Raw genomic sequence first — 17,386 nt, forward strand, 5'->3', positions numbered from 1 at the left:
TCTATATGGAAATAGAGTGCCCAGATGGAGGAAATGGTGGAAGATTAGACGAGTTTCCTGCAACTCATGAAGAAATTCATCCAACTGGAATACTTAGTGTTGTTGGCAATCTTACCCCTTGGTCTGATCATAATCAAAGCCCTAGAAATATGTACCAGTGTCAGGTCTTTATCTTGTTATTTCAATTTTTTTACTCTGTATGCTTGTATACCTGCGTCACTATTTTTGTTGATTTACTTTTGAACTTGTAGATGGCAAAACAAACAATGGGTTTCTCTTCACAAGGAATCAATTGCCGTGCAGATCAAAAGCTGTATCACCTTCAGGTTTGTATTGCCTAATTAACTATGAATTATAAGTAGATCTTTTAGTTGTATTTATATAATATTTTTTGTCTTGGTTATTGCAGACGCCTCAAACCCCAATTGTGCGCACTGCCACTTATGAAAAATATAGGATCGATGACTCACCATTAGGGACAAATGCAATTGTGGCAGTGCTGTCTTATACAGGGCAAGTGTTTTGTTAAATATGTTAGCTATGTTTTTTATTCATGGTTATTTATTTGATTCAATATGATAAGCAGATATGACATGGAAGATGCCATGGTGTTAAATAGATCGTCTGTTGACCGTGGGTTTGCTCATGGTCACATTTATCAGGTACTAAATATCTATTTATACAATTAAGAAAATAAAAGAAAAAAATGATTGATATGCTATAAATGTTATTTGCAGACTGAATCAATTGATTTGGCTGACGAAAAGATGAAATCTAATGGTGCAAATAAGATCTTTAGAAGAAGCACTTTAGATAAGAAATCACATTCGTTTATCGATGCAGACGGTCTTCCATATGTTGGGCAGGTTCGTCCTTTTTCTATATTATTTTTTTTTGAATTTCTTCATTATGATATATTTTTCTGTTAACTGTCAACTACCAACTTTCAGAGGATAGAACCAGGAGAACCATATTATACCACATATAATGAAGTGACAGGCACTTCATTCAGTCAAAAATTGAAAGGTTCAGAACCCGTAATAGTTGATTATGTCACAGTTGATGTCAAAAACAAAAAGCAGCTAAACAAGGTGCTTTTTTGGGTCTTCTATCTTTCAGTTACAGTCATCAACACTGCCCACTGAAATTAATTTTTAAATAAATTGTATTTTAAAATATTATTACAGGCAAACATACGTCTCCGCCGTGGCAGAAATCCTATAATCGGTGATAAATTTAGCAGTAGACACGGGCAAAAAGGTGTATGTTCTCAGCTATGGGACGATGTTGATATGCCATTTTCTGCAGTTACTGGAATGCGACCCGATCTTATTATCAATCCTCACGCGTTTCCTTCTAGAATGACAATTGCAATGCTTCTAGAATCTGTTGCTGCAAAGGTATCATTATTATAATCTGTTATATGGTTAACTTGTATGTACATATGTATGTGTGTTATCAGTTATGTATGCAGTGCTCATATTATGTTTAATTAAAGGGAGGTGCGTTACATGGGAAATTTGTGGATGCGACACCTTTCTCAAACTCGAAGAAGTCAGATGAAAATGAACGTGTTTCACTTGTGGATGAACTTGGTTCCATGTTAAAGGCTTGTGGGTTTACTCCCCGCGGTACTGAGGTTTTGTACAGTGGAATTATTGGGACAGAATTAACATGCGATATTTTTCTTGGTCCTGTTTATTATCAAAGACTAAGGCATATGGTTTCCGATAAGTATCAGGTACATTTTTACAAAATATTTAATTGTAAGTGTTAATTTTAACTGATGATAATAACATTGTTTTAGGTGAGAGCAACCGGAACTGTGGATCAAGTGACACGCCAACCAATAAAAGGAAGGAAGAAAGGAGGCGGTATTCGATTTGGTGAGATGGAACGCGACTCCCTTCTTGCGCACGGGGCAGCTTATACGTTACATGATAGGCTTCACGCAAGTTCTGATCGTCACATTGCTGACGTGTGCTCACTATGCGGAAGCATTCTGACAACAACACTAATTCAGAACCCGAAGAAAGTAATGAGGGAGATTGCCGGGCTGCCACCTGGCAGAGTCCCGAAAAAAGTGAAATGCGTTGCTTGCGACACAAGTAAAGGTATGGAGACAGTTGCAATGCCCTATGTTTTTAGATATTTGGCTGCTGAGCTGGCAGCTATGAACATACAAGTGACACTCAAACTAAGTAATGGAGCAAGTAATTGAAACTTGAATCTAATTTAAGTTGATTTTGGGTAAGGGTTTATTTGAACTTCCATATTTGTTAGTTTTGAGAATGAAAGATGTATGCTGTTTAATTTTAAAGCTGTCTTTTTTGTTTAGCCAGAATGTTTAGTGTTCTCATATGATATTCATCAATTTGTTTTCATTTTTTTCTTTATAGTATCTTAATGTGTATGAGTTGCTTAGTGACTATAAAGTGTATTTTTAACATATGGTTTAAGGGCGAGAATCGTTTCGGTTGGTGGTTGAGGTGCACAAATCGGGTTCAAATGGAAAACCCGAACCGGTTCCAAACCGGTTTTTTCACACCGGGTTGTAAAATGGCACCGGTTCCAATCAAGAACCGGTTCGGTTCCCGACCCGAACCGATACCCAGATATGCGAACTTTTAAGAACCGGGTAGGGTATGAACCGGAACCGGTTTTTACGTAAAAACCGGTTCCACCGGTTTTTTTTGAAATTTAAATATTAGAGCCGTTAGGAACCGGTTCCAACGGCTATATAGCCGTTTTTGACCGTTGGAACCGGTTTTTTAATTATAAATAGGTTATTTTTTTACCATAAATAGCAAGGTTTGTTTGTTTACTTGTTAAACCACTTCCAAAACTATAAAATACACTCCAAACCACAATTAACCTTAAACCGACAACAAATGGCAACCAATGATGACGTTGTTATGGTGATCGAAACAACAAGATGCCCCGATGTTTGGGTTCATTACGATTTGTGTCTCATGACCGACTCACATGAGTTGGCACGTTGCAAATATTGCTCGAAGTTTCTTAAAGCAAGGTCCAACTCGACATTACGAAAACATACGAATAAGTATTGTCGAGAGAAAAGAAGATTGGAAGCTAGAAAAACAGAAGTGGGAGAGTCGTCCGGCTCTATAACCCAAAAATAAGTATTCCCGGATTAAAACGACGGACTTTGTTTTTTATGTTTTAGTTGTTATGTTTAGTATCGTTTATGTTTTAATAATGTTTGTAATAGTTAGTTTTTAAATAAATAAAATGTTCGTCGTTATTAAAAAAGTAGCAAAAATTAATCATGAGTAACAACAGTAATTATAATAAAACAAATCAAAACTAAATATTAGTTGAATAAGTTACAAATAATTTTACCAAAACAAATAATTACAACTCTTCTTCGTCTTCATTCTCGTCTTCATCCTCGTCTTCGTTATCGGAAGAAACCCCGTCCTCAGCCTCCTCATCATGAATATGACCCTTTATTGGTATTTCGTCTTCAAAGTTCGCCTTGTGTTGTACACGATCCACCGCATCCAAATGGTCCTTTAGGCAAATGCAAACCTCTAGAGACTCGGGAGTTAGTTTTGTTCTTCGCATAGATAACACCCTTCCACTAAGAGAAAAAACCGATTCGGAAGCAACCGTTGAGGCTTGTACGGCAAGCAAATCACGAGCCATGGCGGATAGAATGGGAAATTCGTTTTGTTTACCTTTCCACCAAGCCAACAAATCAATATTGCGAATTTCGTCGACCGTTGCGCCCTCAACATAGTTTGCTCCACTATATCGACCAAGTTCGCTACTTGGTGTGTTTCCTCTTTGCCTCTTAGATGCCGATTCACGAATCCCATTCATCAAGTTTATAAGTGGGTCATTGCACGGCCTACCAGTTGTTTTTTTCACAAAAGACGATCTCGTGCTTGGACCATACATTTGAAAATAATGGTCATAAAGGTCTTGAAGGTTTTTGTTGAACTTGTCCTTCGCTTCCGTCGACAACTTCGGATCAATCTCGTGCATACCTAAGTTGTCGAATATTTCCTCAATCGTTGTTTCAACCCCATTAACATTCCAATAGGGGTTTAATGCGGCGGCACAAGTAAAGACCGGCGGTATGATTTCAAAATATTTTATGAACTTTTCTTTCATCACCGCAACAATATTTTCGAATAGTTTGTTCTTCTCCGCAAAGCTTTTAAAAACACAAGACATATAGTACAATTCTTGCAAAACCCAACAACTAGTAGGGTAATAGACTCCCGATAATTTTGTTGTTGACTTTTTGAACACGTCAAGATACTCCAACAAATAACCGACTTGGACCCAAACACTTTCCGGAAACATATCGGCCTCGCGTTCTTCAACAAGATTGTTATGAAAAGCTTGTAAAGTTTGGCGTTGGGCAAAAGCACACTTTAACATATGACAAGTTGAGTTCCAACGGGTTGGAACGTCCCAATTCGGCCCCAAATACTTTCTTTCAACCGACTTGCAATAGTTCTTATATTCAAGATGTCTTCTTTTACCACTTTTGAAGACATCTTGTAACATAAGTCTAAAGTATTTTAAATCATCACAAATGTGTTCATTGTCAAGACCTATTTGAACAACCAAGTTGATGATACGTGCAACACATTGGACATGAAAAAAATCCCCGAAACAAGGTGGTGAATATTTAATGATAAATTTTTCAGCCGCCTTAGTATTATTTGAAGCGTTGTCAAACGAAATCGAAAATATTTTATTTCTCAAGTTGTAAGTCGTTATAACTTCATCAAGTAATTCAAACAATTTTTCGGCGGTATGTGGGAACGGGAAGTTTTCAAAAGCGATGGTGCGTTTCATCAATTGCCATGTCACCGGATCAACCCAATGAGCGGTGACACATATGTATGATTCGGGCAACCCGTGTGGTGCCGACCAAACATCGGTAGTTAAACTAACCATGGCTTCTAAAGAATGAAAAGACTCGATTAACTCTTTTTTAGCACACTCCCACAACCTGATACAATGACGTCTTAAGGTAGTACGACTTACATGTGTGTATCTCGGTTGTAGAGTTTCGCGAATCAACGACATCAACTCCGGGTCATCAAAGTGGTTAAACGGCAAACCTCGTTGAATAACGAACTTTGCCATTCTATCTTGAACTTGAGTCGTGTTGTAACGAAATAGTGTACCATCTTTACCCAAGTCAATTTGATCGGTCGCGCCAATCCCTTTCAACGCCTTGCAATATGGCTTCTCGATGTGCTTTCTCAAAGTAGAGTTGGAATCGTGCTTTAATATTGAACCACATAGTTTGCAACGAGCCTTTTGATAACCTTCGTCATCCACAATCAAATCCCAATTCTTCCATATGTCTTGGTTGCGGTTATGGTTGACTACCGTAACAACCCTTGGGTCCTCCGTAACAGGAACGGGGGTAACAAAAACACTCTTCTTAGCCTTGTTGTTAGTTTTTTTGATGGGTGCCATAATAATATTTAGTTGGATGGTCGGGTAAAGGAACGGGTTTGCTAAAGGAGTAGTATTTTAGTTTGTTTTTGAGTTTGGTGGTGAAACAAGTAATGGAAACAAGTTATATATAGGTTTGGGCATCAAAAACCGGTTCCAACGGCTATATTACCGTTAGAACCGGTTCCAACGGATCTATTGTCTCAAAAACCGGTTCCAACGGCTATATTACCGTTGGAACCGGTTCCAACGGCTAATTGGTGTCTAAAAAACCGGTTCCAACGGCTATATTACCGTTGGAACCGGTTCCAACGGCTAGTTTGACTTTTGTTTGACCCTTCAAAAAAAACCCGTCGGAACCGGTTTTTCCGGGTACGAACCGAATCGGTTCCAATTAAGAACCGGGTAGGAACCGGGTTGGAACTGGTACTGACATACAAATAGGAGAACCGGGTACGATTTTCGGGTACAAAAATACCCAAACCGGGTATTGTTCCAACCGGGTTGGAACTGGAACCGGTTCCGGTTCGGTTCCACCAGTTAGGTTCCAGAACCGTTTTTATGTGCACCTCTAGTTGGTGGTATTGTGCTGGCGAGTTGAATTATCGAACAAGGACGCTCACATTTTTGTTCGTGTAAAAAGTTTTAGTCTTAACTTTGGTTACTAAGAGCATTCTCATCCCACCCCTTATTCCTAAACCAAAAATTACATTACATTAAAACTCATTATATTTTCTCTATTTCAATTAAATAATTACTTTTTATACATTTTATTATTACCTTTTCTTTTTCCTTCGTTCACAACCACTTTCAAAATATATTAAAAAATTATAGGGGGTGAACAGTAGCTTTTTAAATATATAGAAAAATCACCACTTTTCTAAAATATAAAAACTATACACTCACAACATTCTAAATCACTCTCTAAATTATAAAAATACTCATCACATTAAATGAGGGGTTGGATGAGAATGCTCTAAGACCTATTAAAACCAAACTTCTCATATTCATTAACAAACCCAATTTTCACTAATTTATTAAATAAATATAGTTTATAATTTTTTGATTAGAAGTGATAGGTAAAAAATAAAAATAATTTTTTTATTTAAAAACAAACAATGTATATATATTTAATTTAAACTTATTTTAGAAAGTATTTATATTTATCAAACATACTTAATACTTAATAAAGTAGATAAACAAGTGTCAGCTTATATAAATTGGTAATGATTGATTTTATTTTATATTAAAAAATATATTTTTTACAAGCTCTGTTTTTTTTATAAAATTTATACTGTTGAAGAAAACTGCACAAGACTATGTTTTTAGATTTTTTTAATATTAGAGTTAATACTAATTAGTGTGAAAATAAAATAAAGTTCAAAAGAAAATCACACATCTTGACATGTGGCCGTAAAAAAGATAGAGAATAAGTTGCAATCTAGTTTGCTACAACGAACGGTTTAGTCTATTTTCTTGTTTTCTTTTTTGGATCCTACTAGAGACACCCATACATCCCCCCCCACGTATAGCCTGTATATGACTATATGGCGCGTATTGGGAGGGGGTGTTCTAGCAAAAATGAGGTGTCTCTAGAAAACCTTTTTTTTTTTTCAAAGATGGGACAACTCACTTAAAATTCACCAATCTGAGTAGCCTAATAAATTCAAGTGACCCAAACAAGACTTAATTGTCTAGATGAGATGATTGTGTGGTAAATGGGACAACAATAACCTATAAAATAGATCACTATTGAGTGTGACAATATATAATAAGGTGCTTTGATAAAAAAAAATATTATTGTAACTAAACGAAAATTTTCGAACACAAAAATCAAGTCATTTTCTCAAAACCATAAAAAACGACATTTTTTCTAAATTAAAATGTTAGATGCTATAAAGAACATAAGTTAATTTTTCGTTTTTTTATTCCACATTCTTTCAATTCTTCGCAAATTAGACTGCTCGATATCTCTTCCTCGATGTCATCTTTGTCGATTTTCAAACCCAATTTTGAGTTACTTTAAAATCATCAAGTGGGGGTTACTACTTAGTAATGAAGAAATAAAACTGAAAGATTAAAATGGACTTAACACATGAGGTAATTACTTTTTTTTTCTTGAACAGACACGCATTAACCCGCTTCTAGTTATACCCTAATGTTCACAATGGGACTCGAACCTTCGATATCCAGAGAAAGGGACACCTTATAGCATCCTAAGATACTATTGGATCAAATGTCCTGTCATACCTAAGGTAATAATAAGTAATGCAAATGACACGTGCCATCACGTCTTACAAATAACCAATCCATAGTACACATCCATCAAAAATAAAAGTTAACATTGAACTTTGACATTGATCCAACATTTTTTTTAGCAAGAGTAAAGGCCTGTTGAATGTGACTGATGAAACACGAACACCAAAATATCTGTAGCTAATCTACCCGCATCCAGATGCCTATGTAGCTTTCTGATAGTTAAGATTACAAATAGGTGAAGTTGCTTGTTCTTGGCACATCAAGCTACATTTGACATTTTCGTTTCAACACTATCATATAAATTAAATTCCTATTATATGAAAAAACAAAAATAATATAATAAATAGAAGATTTCATAATTTATAAGTTGATGAGATTGAAAGGTAATTAAAGAGTTGCATCCTAAGAGAAAAAAAAAAGAAAAATACAACTTTTGGTAATAAATAAATTAATATTTACGGTAATAGGAAAATTAGATTTTCCAATTTTGTTAATAAATCAAGCAATAAATCAAGATCTAACAATGTACCGGTAAAAATATAAAATTGTGTTTTACAAAACTATTTAACAATTTCTTGGTCTAAAGAACAAAAAACGTAGCAAAAGTCACACTTTGACTTTTGGCAATTTTGACTTTTGTAAGTTTTAAAAAGTGTATTCTTTGATCGTCTCTTCTTCTTTTTCATATCCATGTTCAATGGCAATGACATTGACATCATCTTCGTCTTTAGTGTTAACATAAGCTTCTTAGTTGTCGTTAAGGTTTTTGTTTTCGGTTCTCTTAAGATTTTCTCTTCGGCAAAAAACGGACTTGACACGTCGCTATATGACAAACTCCTCCTTAAGTTCTTCAACTCCACTTCTGGTGTAGGCGGTGGTGGCGGCAGTGATGGTGGTGAAGCGAAGACGATGATGGAGTCAATTAATACTACACCTATAAAATAAACAATAAGTTAATAATTAATGCGTACATAACTAGAGTAATTGTTACTCTACACTTGGAAACAATAAGCACAAGGTATAAAAATTATTGTAACAAAAAAAAAATAATAATAATAATAAATATTATATTATTACAGTTCAAAAACTATAGAACAAAAGTAAACAATTATTATTATTATTATTATAAATCAAAAACTGTAATCATAATTATTATTGTAGTTATTTGTACGCTTAGCAAGTTAAATCTATTTGTATTTGATTTTGACACAATTATGAGAACCGAAATATTAACATAATTGAAAATTTTGGATACCTTGAGATTTTGATGGGTGGTTGATGGCAGATATCAAATATTTGTATACGTAAATAAACAAGCAAAAAGCACCAAACATGTTGACTAGTTGAGGAACAACGATGGCAGCAGACAAAGAGAGAAAAACAATGCAGGGAAGATCCAGTTGGAAGGCATTTTGATTTGATTAAGAATTATAATTATTGGAGGTCATAGTTTTATAACTTTTATAGCACATTACTTTCCATTTGTATTTTAGGGAACTTATTATATTTAAGTAAATCAGTTAAATATAATTCAATCAAACCCTAAAATAAATATTGACACAGTCTAATTATTACTTAATTTCAATGGTCATGGTGATCCATATTCTATTGCAATTTTATGCAAAAGCCCTATTTTTATTAACGTGACACCTATGTTCATTCTTAGCCAAAATTTTCTGCTCAATTTATTTTTCTATGTTTAATGAAAACTTATTTATGTCGGTGTAATCAAAAGCATATCAATCCATTATTTAATCAAATAAATAATTAACTAAATTATAGATATTAAAAATATGTGGGTATTTATGTCTTTATAATAAAATATTTATTTCTTTAATTAAATCATATGTATCTTTTTCTTTATTAAATCAATTTATAAACATTTTTTATTGTAGGAGATAAATGTGGTAAAAATTAATTAACGATATTTATAGGTATAAGAAGATAAAAACAATAAGAAATTATGAATAAATAGCAATTTTATTCTCACGCATTTATTCAACTTTCATGGAGTTATTATCCGTCTCTTTCAAATATGTAATACAAAAACGTGTTTTAGTCATGCTAATTTTATATATGATGTTATCTTTTTATGTCATTTATAATGAAACATCTTATCATCTTTTGTTAAAATTCGCTATTTCGTTAAAAAATATAATTACAACTTATAAAATCATTAGGTGCATTTTTTTCGTGATTATGAAGAAATTGCGTTAAAATGCACCACATATTCGTATAAATATTTCATTAGAAAATATACTTTGAACTTAAAAAACTATTTAATTTGATTAAATATAGTTTATTAATTTAATCATTTAATATTTATAATTTAGTTGTATTTCTTTTGGGTTTTCCGTGCATCACACGGGCTCTTTTTTTTTTTTTTGAACATTCAAGCTTTCCTCCTACTATTTACATTATACCGCCACTGCCAGGAATCGAACCCTGGACCTCCCACCAAAAGGCCAAAGCCTAAAGGTAGTTAATATATAAGAGAACTAGGTTAGAAACCCATACATTAAACAAAAAAAATTTTGAACAGCCAATTTAAATCACTGATAGGCCACTAACCCATCCAATCATCTTCAAGCATTAAACGAATTGAATAAATGAATAATTAAACAGTTAGTATACGGACTTATGACTTATAATATTTTAAGTTAAAATATAATGAAATTACATATAAGCTAGCATACTTATCATAGTATCTATTGTAATAAACATGAATGAATGAAATAAAGAAAAGCATGACATAAAACTCAAAAACACCATTTCCCAAAAGTTTACGGTTATAATTACTAAAGTATCAAATGAATATCTACATTACCATGCAATTATTCAAATACCTAGTGAAAAAAAAAACCCCAATGAGTTAAAACAAATATTGGCCATGTCTTCATATAACATATACATCCTATGACTCCACCAGAACACACAAATTTATTGCATACACTACATGAGCCATGCTGTAATTATGCTGTTTGGAATTCATCCTGCTGTAAACTTTGACACGTTTGATAAACCTCGTCGTCAGACTTCATCCGGGCACTAGATAATGTTGTGATCTAGAACACGATTATGTTGTTGGCATCGTCATCATGTGGGACCCTCGTCCCACAGGCATAACGCCATGAAGGCCTCCGTACTCTTCCTCCTCTTGTAATGACCCTGCATCAAACGTCATATTGATATTAAATAAATTAATTAGAATAAAAAAATAAAAAATAAGCAGAAATTTGCTTTAACCTGAAACTTCATCATCACCCGCCTGAGCACCAGCGACGCCAATACAACAGTACAATGATTGCTCACCAATTTTCAATTGTTCATATGCCAAATAAACATCCTCGATCGTTGCAGCTCCATACAGCATTACCAAATCGTTAATACATGAAATATCCTGAAAATATAATGTAATTTGATTATAAAGGGTAAAATAGTCCTTTTAACATGATTACAAACTCATATATCATTGGATGGGTTACTTTTTATTGGCATTGGAAGCCGTGTAACATTATGAAGGGTAAAATAGTCTTTTTAACATGATTACAAACTTATATATCATTACCTTCCTATGCACAGATGCAGCCTGCAAATGGGCTATCAACCCAAGCCAGTACGCATTTGACTTGCTTTCAGCATCATGTTTCATCAAAAGGGTTCGTTTCGCCTAACATACAAATTGAAGAAAAATAAAATAAAAAATATGCATTTAAGAGAACTTTAGTGGATAAGTGACATAAAAAAATGTAAAGCGAACGGATTTAATGAAAACCGAACCCGATCCAGTTCATGTTCGGCTATCTTTTTAGTATGCAAGCCTCTTAGAACGTTCTTGCAAGCCTCAACAGCCCTGTGTACTTTGCTCGGTGTAGAAGTTACTGAGATTACGTACCAACCGAGATTCAATCTGTCAAATAGGTTTATCTCGAACGATACATCATACGTTAACCCTTGCGAGTCTCTGACTTCAGTGAAAAGCCTGTAAAATTAAAACCATAAGTTAATGTAAAATTAAATCATTATTAGAAGAAACAGGATACTAAGAGTTAAGACATATATTCATTAAAAAATTACCTCGAATTAATTATCTCTGCCAACAACCCAACTGCAATTGCAAAGAATAGCGGGTGATTCCGGGATCTTCTTTGCAGGTCAAAATTGGTGTTTTCTGCCTTCACAAGCTGTTCTTGGGTTTCTGGATGTACATCTGTAAGAGAATTTTATATATTATTATATATTATATATTTGGTAGATAATATGCATATTCAACAAGTTAAATTATATATCGGGAATGTTTTTTACCTTTATTAACCGGCATGGTCCTCACAGACTCAAGAAAGTCTGATCCATCAACTCTATATCCCCAACGGTTAGGTGCGGGGCCCGCAATGTACGCACATGCTCTCTCATCAGTGTCCTTCAAGAACACCTGTCAAATAAAAAACAAGTCGTAACACCATGTGCAATTTATAAAAAAAAAATATTATATATATATACATATACATATACATATATATATATAATAGTGTCAAAATAATGTCAACTCACTTGCTGAAAGTGCACATCATTAGGAGACGGTCTAAACATGATTGGATTGTAACTCAGTGCCTTGTCAGCACCTTTGGTTGGTCTGACCGTACCTAAATAATCCATTACACAAGACTCAATATCCTCTTCCGAAAAATCACCAACAATGCTCACCTGTTAAATGATTAAAATTTGGCATCAACATTAAAATCGATAACTGTAAAAATTATAAAATATAATTATAAAAAGAGGAATTCGCACCTCCATGTTATCACTGACAAACTGACTCATAACCGCATCTTTTACAGTCTGTAACGTTAGATTTTGTAATGAATGTGGAGTGGGCTCCACAAACCGTTCGTCTTCATCCAACATAGCGGTCATGAGCTTGTGAGCAGTTGACCGTTCCAAGCTTTTTGGAATAGAGCGGTAATATGATAAATATAGTTGTCTTGCTCTATCAAATGCATCTTCAAGCCAAACACTATGCTGCAAACGGTCAACAAAAGTCAAACCTCGGTTGACCATAGAATATTAACATGTTATGTAATACTAAGATGATATTTAGTATTTACTTCAAGAACCATATGAAGCAACTGAAAAGCAGCACGCATTCCATTATCGCGTGTAGTGAAACGAAACTCCATACAAAGAAATTCTTCTGTTGACTCGAGTGAACAGTTAATCAAATGATTCACGCAAAATAGCTCGACCTGAAAAAATTAAAAAATTTTACGCATGTTTTTTGATAAATCAATTTTTTTAGTACCAGAAGGCTTGTAGTTAAAGAGACAAATATATTACCTGTTCCCTTGTAAAATTACCAACACGCCCTCCTTCACTCAAAGTTCTAACACCCAAAACAACCGCCCCCTTCGCTTCTGGTGTTTCTGCCGCCCTTCCACCGCCTACTATAAGCCGCATCACCCCACCACATTTTTCGGTTTTGGATATCTAAACAAAATAAAACAAAACTCATGTCATATAAAACAAATATCAGAATTAAAAAAAAACATAATTAAAAAAATTGTATATGTATATACACCTTGTAGTTAATAGCAATCCCATTCGAGAGACGACACTGAGTGATTCCTGTCTCTATATCATGAGACCTAATAGCATTTGAATGTAATGCAGGCACAAAAGACGGTTGAAGTTGTAACTTCAAATCCTCAACTTGTGTCGAGGTTATCAAGTCCTTTGGTACCTCAAACTGCATATAAAAAGCACAAAAAAACTCGTTAAATATATATAGAGTTATATGCAAGTGTAAAATGTCACAAATCTTAGTAAAGGCGATAATATACCTCAGCCTCGGGCTCTATGGGTTCCTGCAAACCTTCTTGAATTGCAGCAGTTATCTCACCTGGTGATATCTTGAAATCAACTTCACCTACTCCATCAACATGCACTTTTCTTGGAACGCAAGCAACAATGGCTGCAGGTATGGGTGCAGATTCTTTTCCATAATCTGATATGTACTCCAACACTTGCGCACCTATGAAATTCACCTGCGTAGATTATGATAAAAAAAAATCATTCCAATATCTGATATAGGGTTAGTTTGCTTTTATTAAAAAACAAGCTTACTTCTTCAAGAGTGATTGTCCCGGCAACACTGATCAAACTTTCATAACTTTGTTTATGATCCATAACCATATGACCAAGCGCATCACTTTCCATAACAAAATCCAAATTATCAACCGATGATATGTTATCACACATTGCAGCTAACTGTTCACTGTCTTTTAACAATGCATCAAGATAACGCGCTAATTCTCCTTTTGTAACACCAAACTCCTTAAGCCTGCGAACCTCTTGTGTAGCCACTTTAATTGCACCTTGCCAGCTCTTCGGTTCAGCAGTTACTGTTAAAGTAGTAACTGTGCATCCCTCTCTTCCTGAGTCACTATGATCCAACTCAATCGATGTAAATGGAGGGCTAGAACTCTGCAAATTCACCTTTAATTAGCAAATCTTTTTACATAAATAACATAAAACAAATTAAAATGCTTGAGAACACATGTACGCGACCTTATATCTTGAGTTGATGCGAAAATGCAAAGCCGAAAGGAATATTCTTTTCATGAGAACGTTACGCAAATCACCATACGTTTGGACCTTGTTCACAGGAATCTACAAACAATCACAATAATTAGTACACGTTGACCGAACATCGCAAGTATCATTAGAAGCTTCTAGAACACTTCCTACCTTACAGAACATGTTGACTGAAAAATTTTGAAGCAGTTCATGCTGAAAAATCTGAGGCGGCTTCAGATTTTCGTGTTTCCCGGGAAGGGACCAAACATGCTCAACGGGAGGACGAATTGCATGTCTTTCCTTTTTAGGAATTTTATTTTGAAGTGATCTGTCATGTGAGTCAGCAGATATCCCGCCTGTGAACTTAGGCACAAGAAAATTAGCCATTGCACCAAAGGCGCTAGTTTTCGGTGCTACAGGAGCCTCGATTTCAGCTTGCTTCGGTCCAAAAACAGCCTGCAAATAAAGTCTTTAATTTAATGTAATTCTATAAAATAATATTGAGTGTTGCTTAGAAGCAGAGAATAGCATACGTCAATGTGGTGAACAATCGCTGGAATATTATCTATATCTCCCACGATATACAAAGTCGCGTTTGCTGGGAAGTACCACCGTTCATGAAATTTTCTAATTTTTTCTGCATCCCATTTCTTGATTTGTTCTTCAAGTCCAATCGGGAATCTTTTACTCAGTTTATTCTCAGAATGTAAATGCTGTAACAACTGTAGATAGAAAACATGTGTGTGATTTTCAAATTATCAGAAGCAAAAGAAAAATAACAAGAAAAATAGATGGTTAAAAACTTAAAAATGATAAACCTGGCAATCAACACGATACTCAATAGTGTTCATCATTTGCAACTCTGATAATATGGCGCGTCTTTCTTTCTCAACCCGAGAAGCAAGGAACTTTGGGTAAAAAGCAATCTACAACATTTAACAAAACTATAAGCATTATATTTTAAATTGCATTTCAAAATGGACATGAAAATGGTAAATTATGTTTCTGAACTGGTTCTTACCTCATTTAAAGCATCCAACACAGATGGAAGTAGATCCTCATCAGAATCCTATTAAAAAGATGCAAAATTTATTATGCTCAACGATAACAAAGCCTCTAAAATCAGATATTTAAAGTGCGTAAATTATTGAAATCTGCAATTACAAACCTGCATGGAAGTTGGTGAATGAATATGAAAAACCGTATGATGAAAATCCGTATAAGCATTTGAGCGTGCGCCAGTTCTTAAAAGCTTTTCACGCTTCTTACTCCCAAGAAACGCAACATGCTCAATCATATGTGCGATACCTTGCTCGTCATCCTCCTCGTCAATTGACCCCGCGTGTATCTCCATGTGGGCTTCAAATCTTCACACAACAAAATATTAAATGTTAAAAAAATAGGTAAAAAAAAACGTTAGCATCAACACGTTGATTAGTACAAAATTCAAAATTGAACCTGTTTTGTGGAACTTTATTAGGCAAGATGAGGTAACGAAGACCATTTTCTAGTTGACCCCTAAACAACTTCGGGTGAGACGGAAGTTGAGCACTCAAAAACGCTTGTAACTCCTGCCATTGACTGTTTTCCGAGTCAACCATAAAATTATCAGAAGATTGCTGCTCCAAAAGACCCTCAGGCCAGGCTGTACTTGCTGCGTGCGGTTCATCGGGACCCACAGCTGCACATGGAACTCGAACCCGTCTCCCCTGCAAGGTATATAAATCAGATACATACACTACTGTATGCATTAAAATTTTTAATTCAATATAATTGACGAAAACTTACAAATACATTGTCTAGTCCATGCTTTGACAGATGGAATATGGACTTGTCAGAGAATGCACTCGGGGTCGATTTGCATATAGGAAATCTTTTTCTTCGCCCGTGATGAAAGCAAGAGAACCGTGTGCATTGATCAAGCAATGGTCTTTGAATCACTGGTTTATCCACTTGAAAAACACATCTATCCCCACCACCAATCTATACCAAAAATACATATAAATATATGATATTGTCATATAAAGAAACTAAAAAAAAATCTACAATAATAAATCCCCCAAAAAAATATATAATTTCTAAAAAACAAAAAAAATACAAATAATATACGCATTGGGTATTTCAAATTTCAATAGGACTGGCATAACATGTCAGACACGACACGATTACCCGTGATGCTAGACACGAACATGACACTATAACTAATCGTATCGTTTTTCACAAGCACAAACACTACTGTTTAGAAACATGTTAACACGACACGACCTGTTTAGGAACCCGTTAAGACACAAATTTTAACAAGTCTTAAACTCGTCGAACCCGTTAAGACACAAATTTTAACAAGTCTTAAACTCGTCGACTGTTTATACACGAAACCTGTTAAGCTCAAATCCAATTACCCAAACTTGTTAACATTCATATCATACTATCGTGCAGTGTTAACAGGCCCGTGTCAGAAATTGCCAGCCCTAGTTACAAACATCCATTACCCACTGATCCCATCAAGATTACAACTTTCTACCCACCCATAACTAATCAAACTTCAAAATTCAAGAAAACTATAAGTACCAGCTTAAACCAACCCAATTGCACTCTATACACAATAATACAAAAAACCCACAAAAAAAATCCAATCTTTTTCATTCTTTCAGCAAAATTAAAAACACCCAGATAAAAAAAACCAATAACAACCTTAGTGGTGACGTAACGCGGCGGCGCAACGGCGGTCCGGCGAGTGTGTGTGTTTAATCGGCGTAAAGTAACAGTCTTGTGGTTGCAGGGTGAGAATTGATTTGTGGGTTTGTTAGAGCTGAAGTGTAATGGCGGTGTAACAGAGAGACGTATGATTGATGAAGCTGCAGCTGTTGATTCCATTGATTGATTGATGGGTTTGTGAATAAGCATCGATGAAAGAAATCAAAGAAAGACGACGGAGATATGAATTTGGGGGTGTGCGACTTCTATTTATCCTTACACACCAAAATTATTATTATTATTTTAATTTTATTATTATTAGTTAGTGTTGCTTGCACCCTAGGTTTTATTATTATTTTTTTTATTTCTTTTAAGATTATTATTTTTTGTGGTTTTATTTTCTTTTCCACTT

The 17,386-nt window shown here is 34.7% G+C and overlaps 2 protein-coding genes across 2 annotated transcripts; one reads left to right on the plus strand and one right to left on the minus strand.

The window, feature by feature from the left end:
• Positions 1-5: 5 nt before the first annotated feature.
• On the plus strand, positions 6-2,326 carry LOC143565841 (DNA-directed RNA polymerase I subunit 2-like; the record flags this gene model as incomplete). Its single annotated transcript, XM_077052697.1, has 9 exons — positions 6-164; positions 252-326; positions 410-513; positions 587-662; positions 738-866; positions 951-1,091; positions 1,188-1,400; positions 1,499-1,741; positions 1,808-2,326. Coding segments are annotated over 9 exons (1,554 nt in total), but the record flags the coding sequence as incomplete, so codon positions are not given.
• Positions 2,327-10,486: 8,160 nt separating this feature from the next.
• LOC143565842 (stromal processing peptidase, chloroplastic-like) lies at positions 10,487-17,154 on the minus strand. Its single transcript, XM_077052698.1, has 22 exons — positions 16,972-17,154; positions 16,069-16,263; positions 15,739-15,989; positions 15,449-15,647; positions 15,302-15,349; positions 15,099-15,206; positions 14,814-15,002; positions 14,452-14,736; positions 14,272-14,373; positions 13,828-14,187; positions 13,545-13,748; positions 13,283-13,450; positions 13,042-13,191; positions 12,813-12,950; positions 12,499-12,726; positions 12,259-12,411; positions 12,013-12,139; positions 11,785-11,917; positions 11,488-11,689; positions 11,276-11,377; positions 10,954-11,107; positions 10,487-10,875 (listed from the first exon to the last, which is right to left on the minus strand). Exons 1-22 carry the CDS (start codon positions 17,152-17,154, stop codon positions 10,784-10,786), a joined length of 3,771 nt encoding a protein of 1,256 aa, XP_076908813.1. The 3' UTR covers positions 10,487-10,783.
• Positions 17,155-17,386: the final 232 nt, after the last annotated feature.

Source organism: Bidens hawaiensis, unplaced genomic scaffold (assembly GCF_021521415.1).
Source record: "Bidens hawaiensis isolate Kalapana, Puna unplaced genomic scaffold, B.hawaiensis_p1.1 tig00022546_1, whole genome shotgun sequence".
Classification (NCBI taxonomy): Eukaryota; Viridiplantae; Streptophyta; class Magnoliopsida; order Asterales; family Asteraceae; genus Bidens; species Bidens hawaiensis.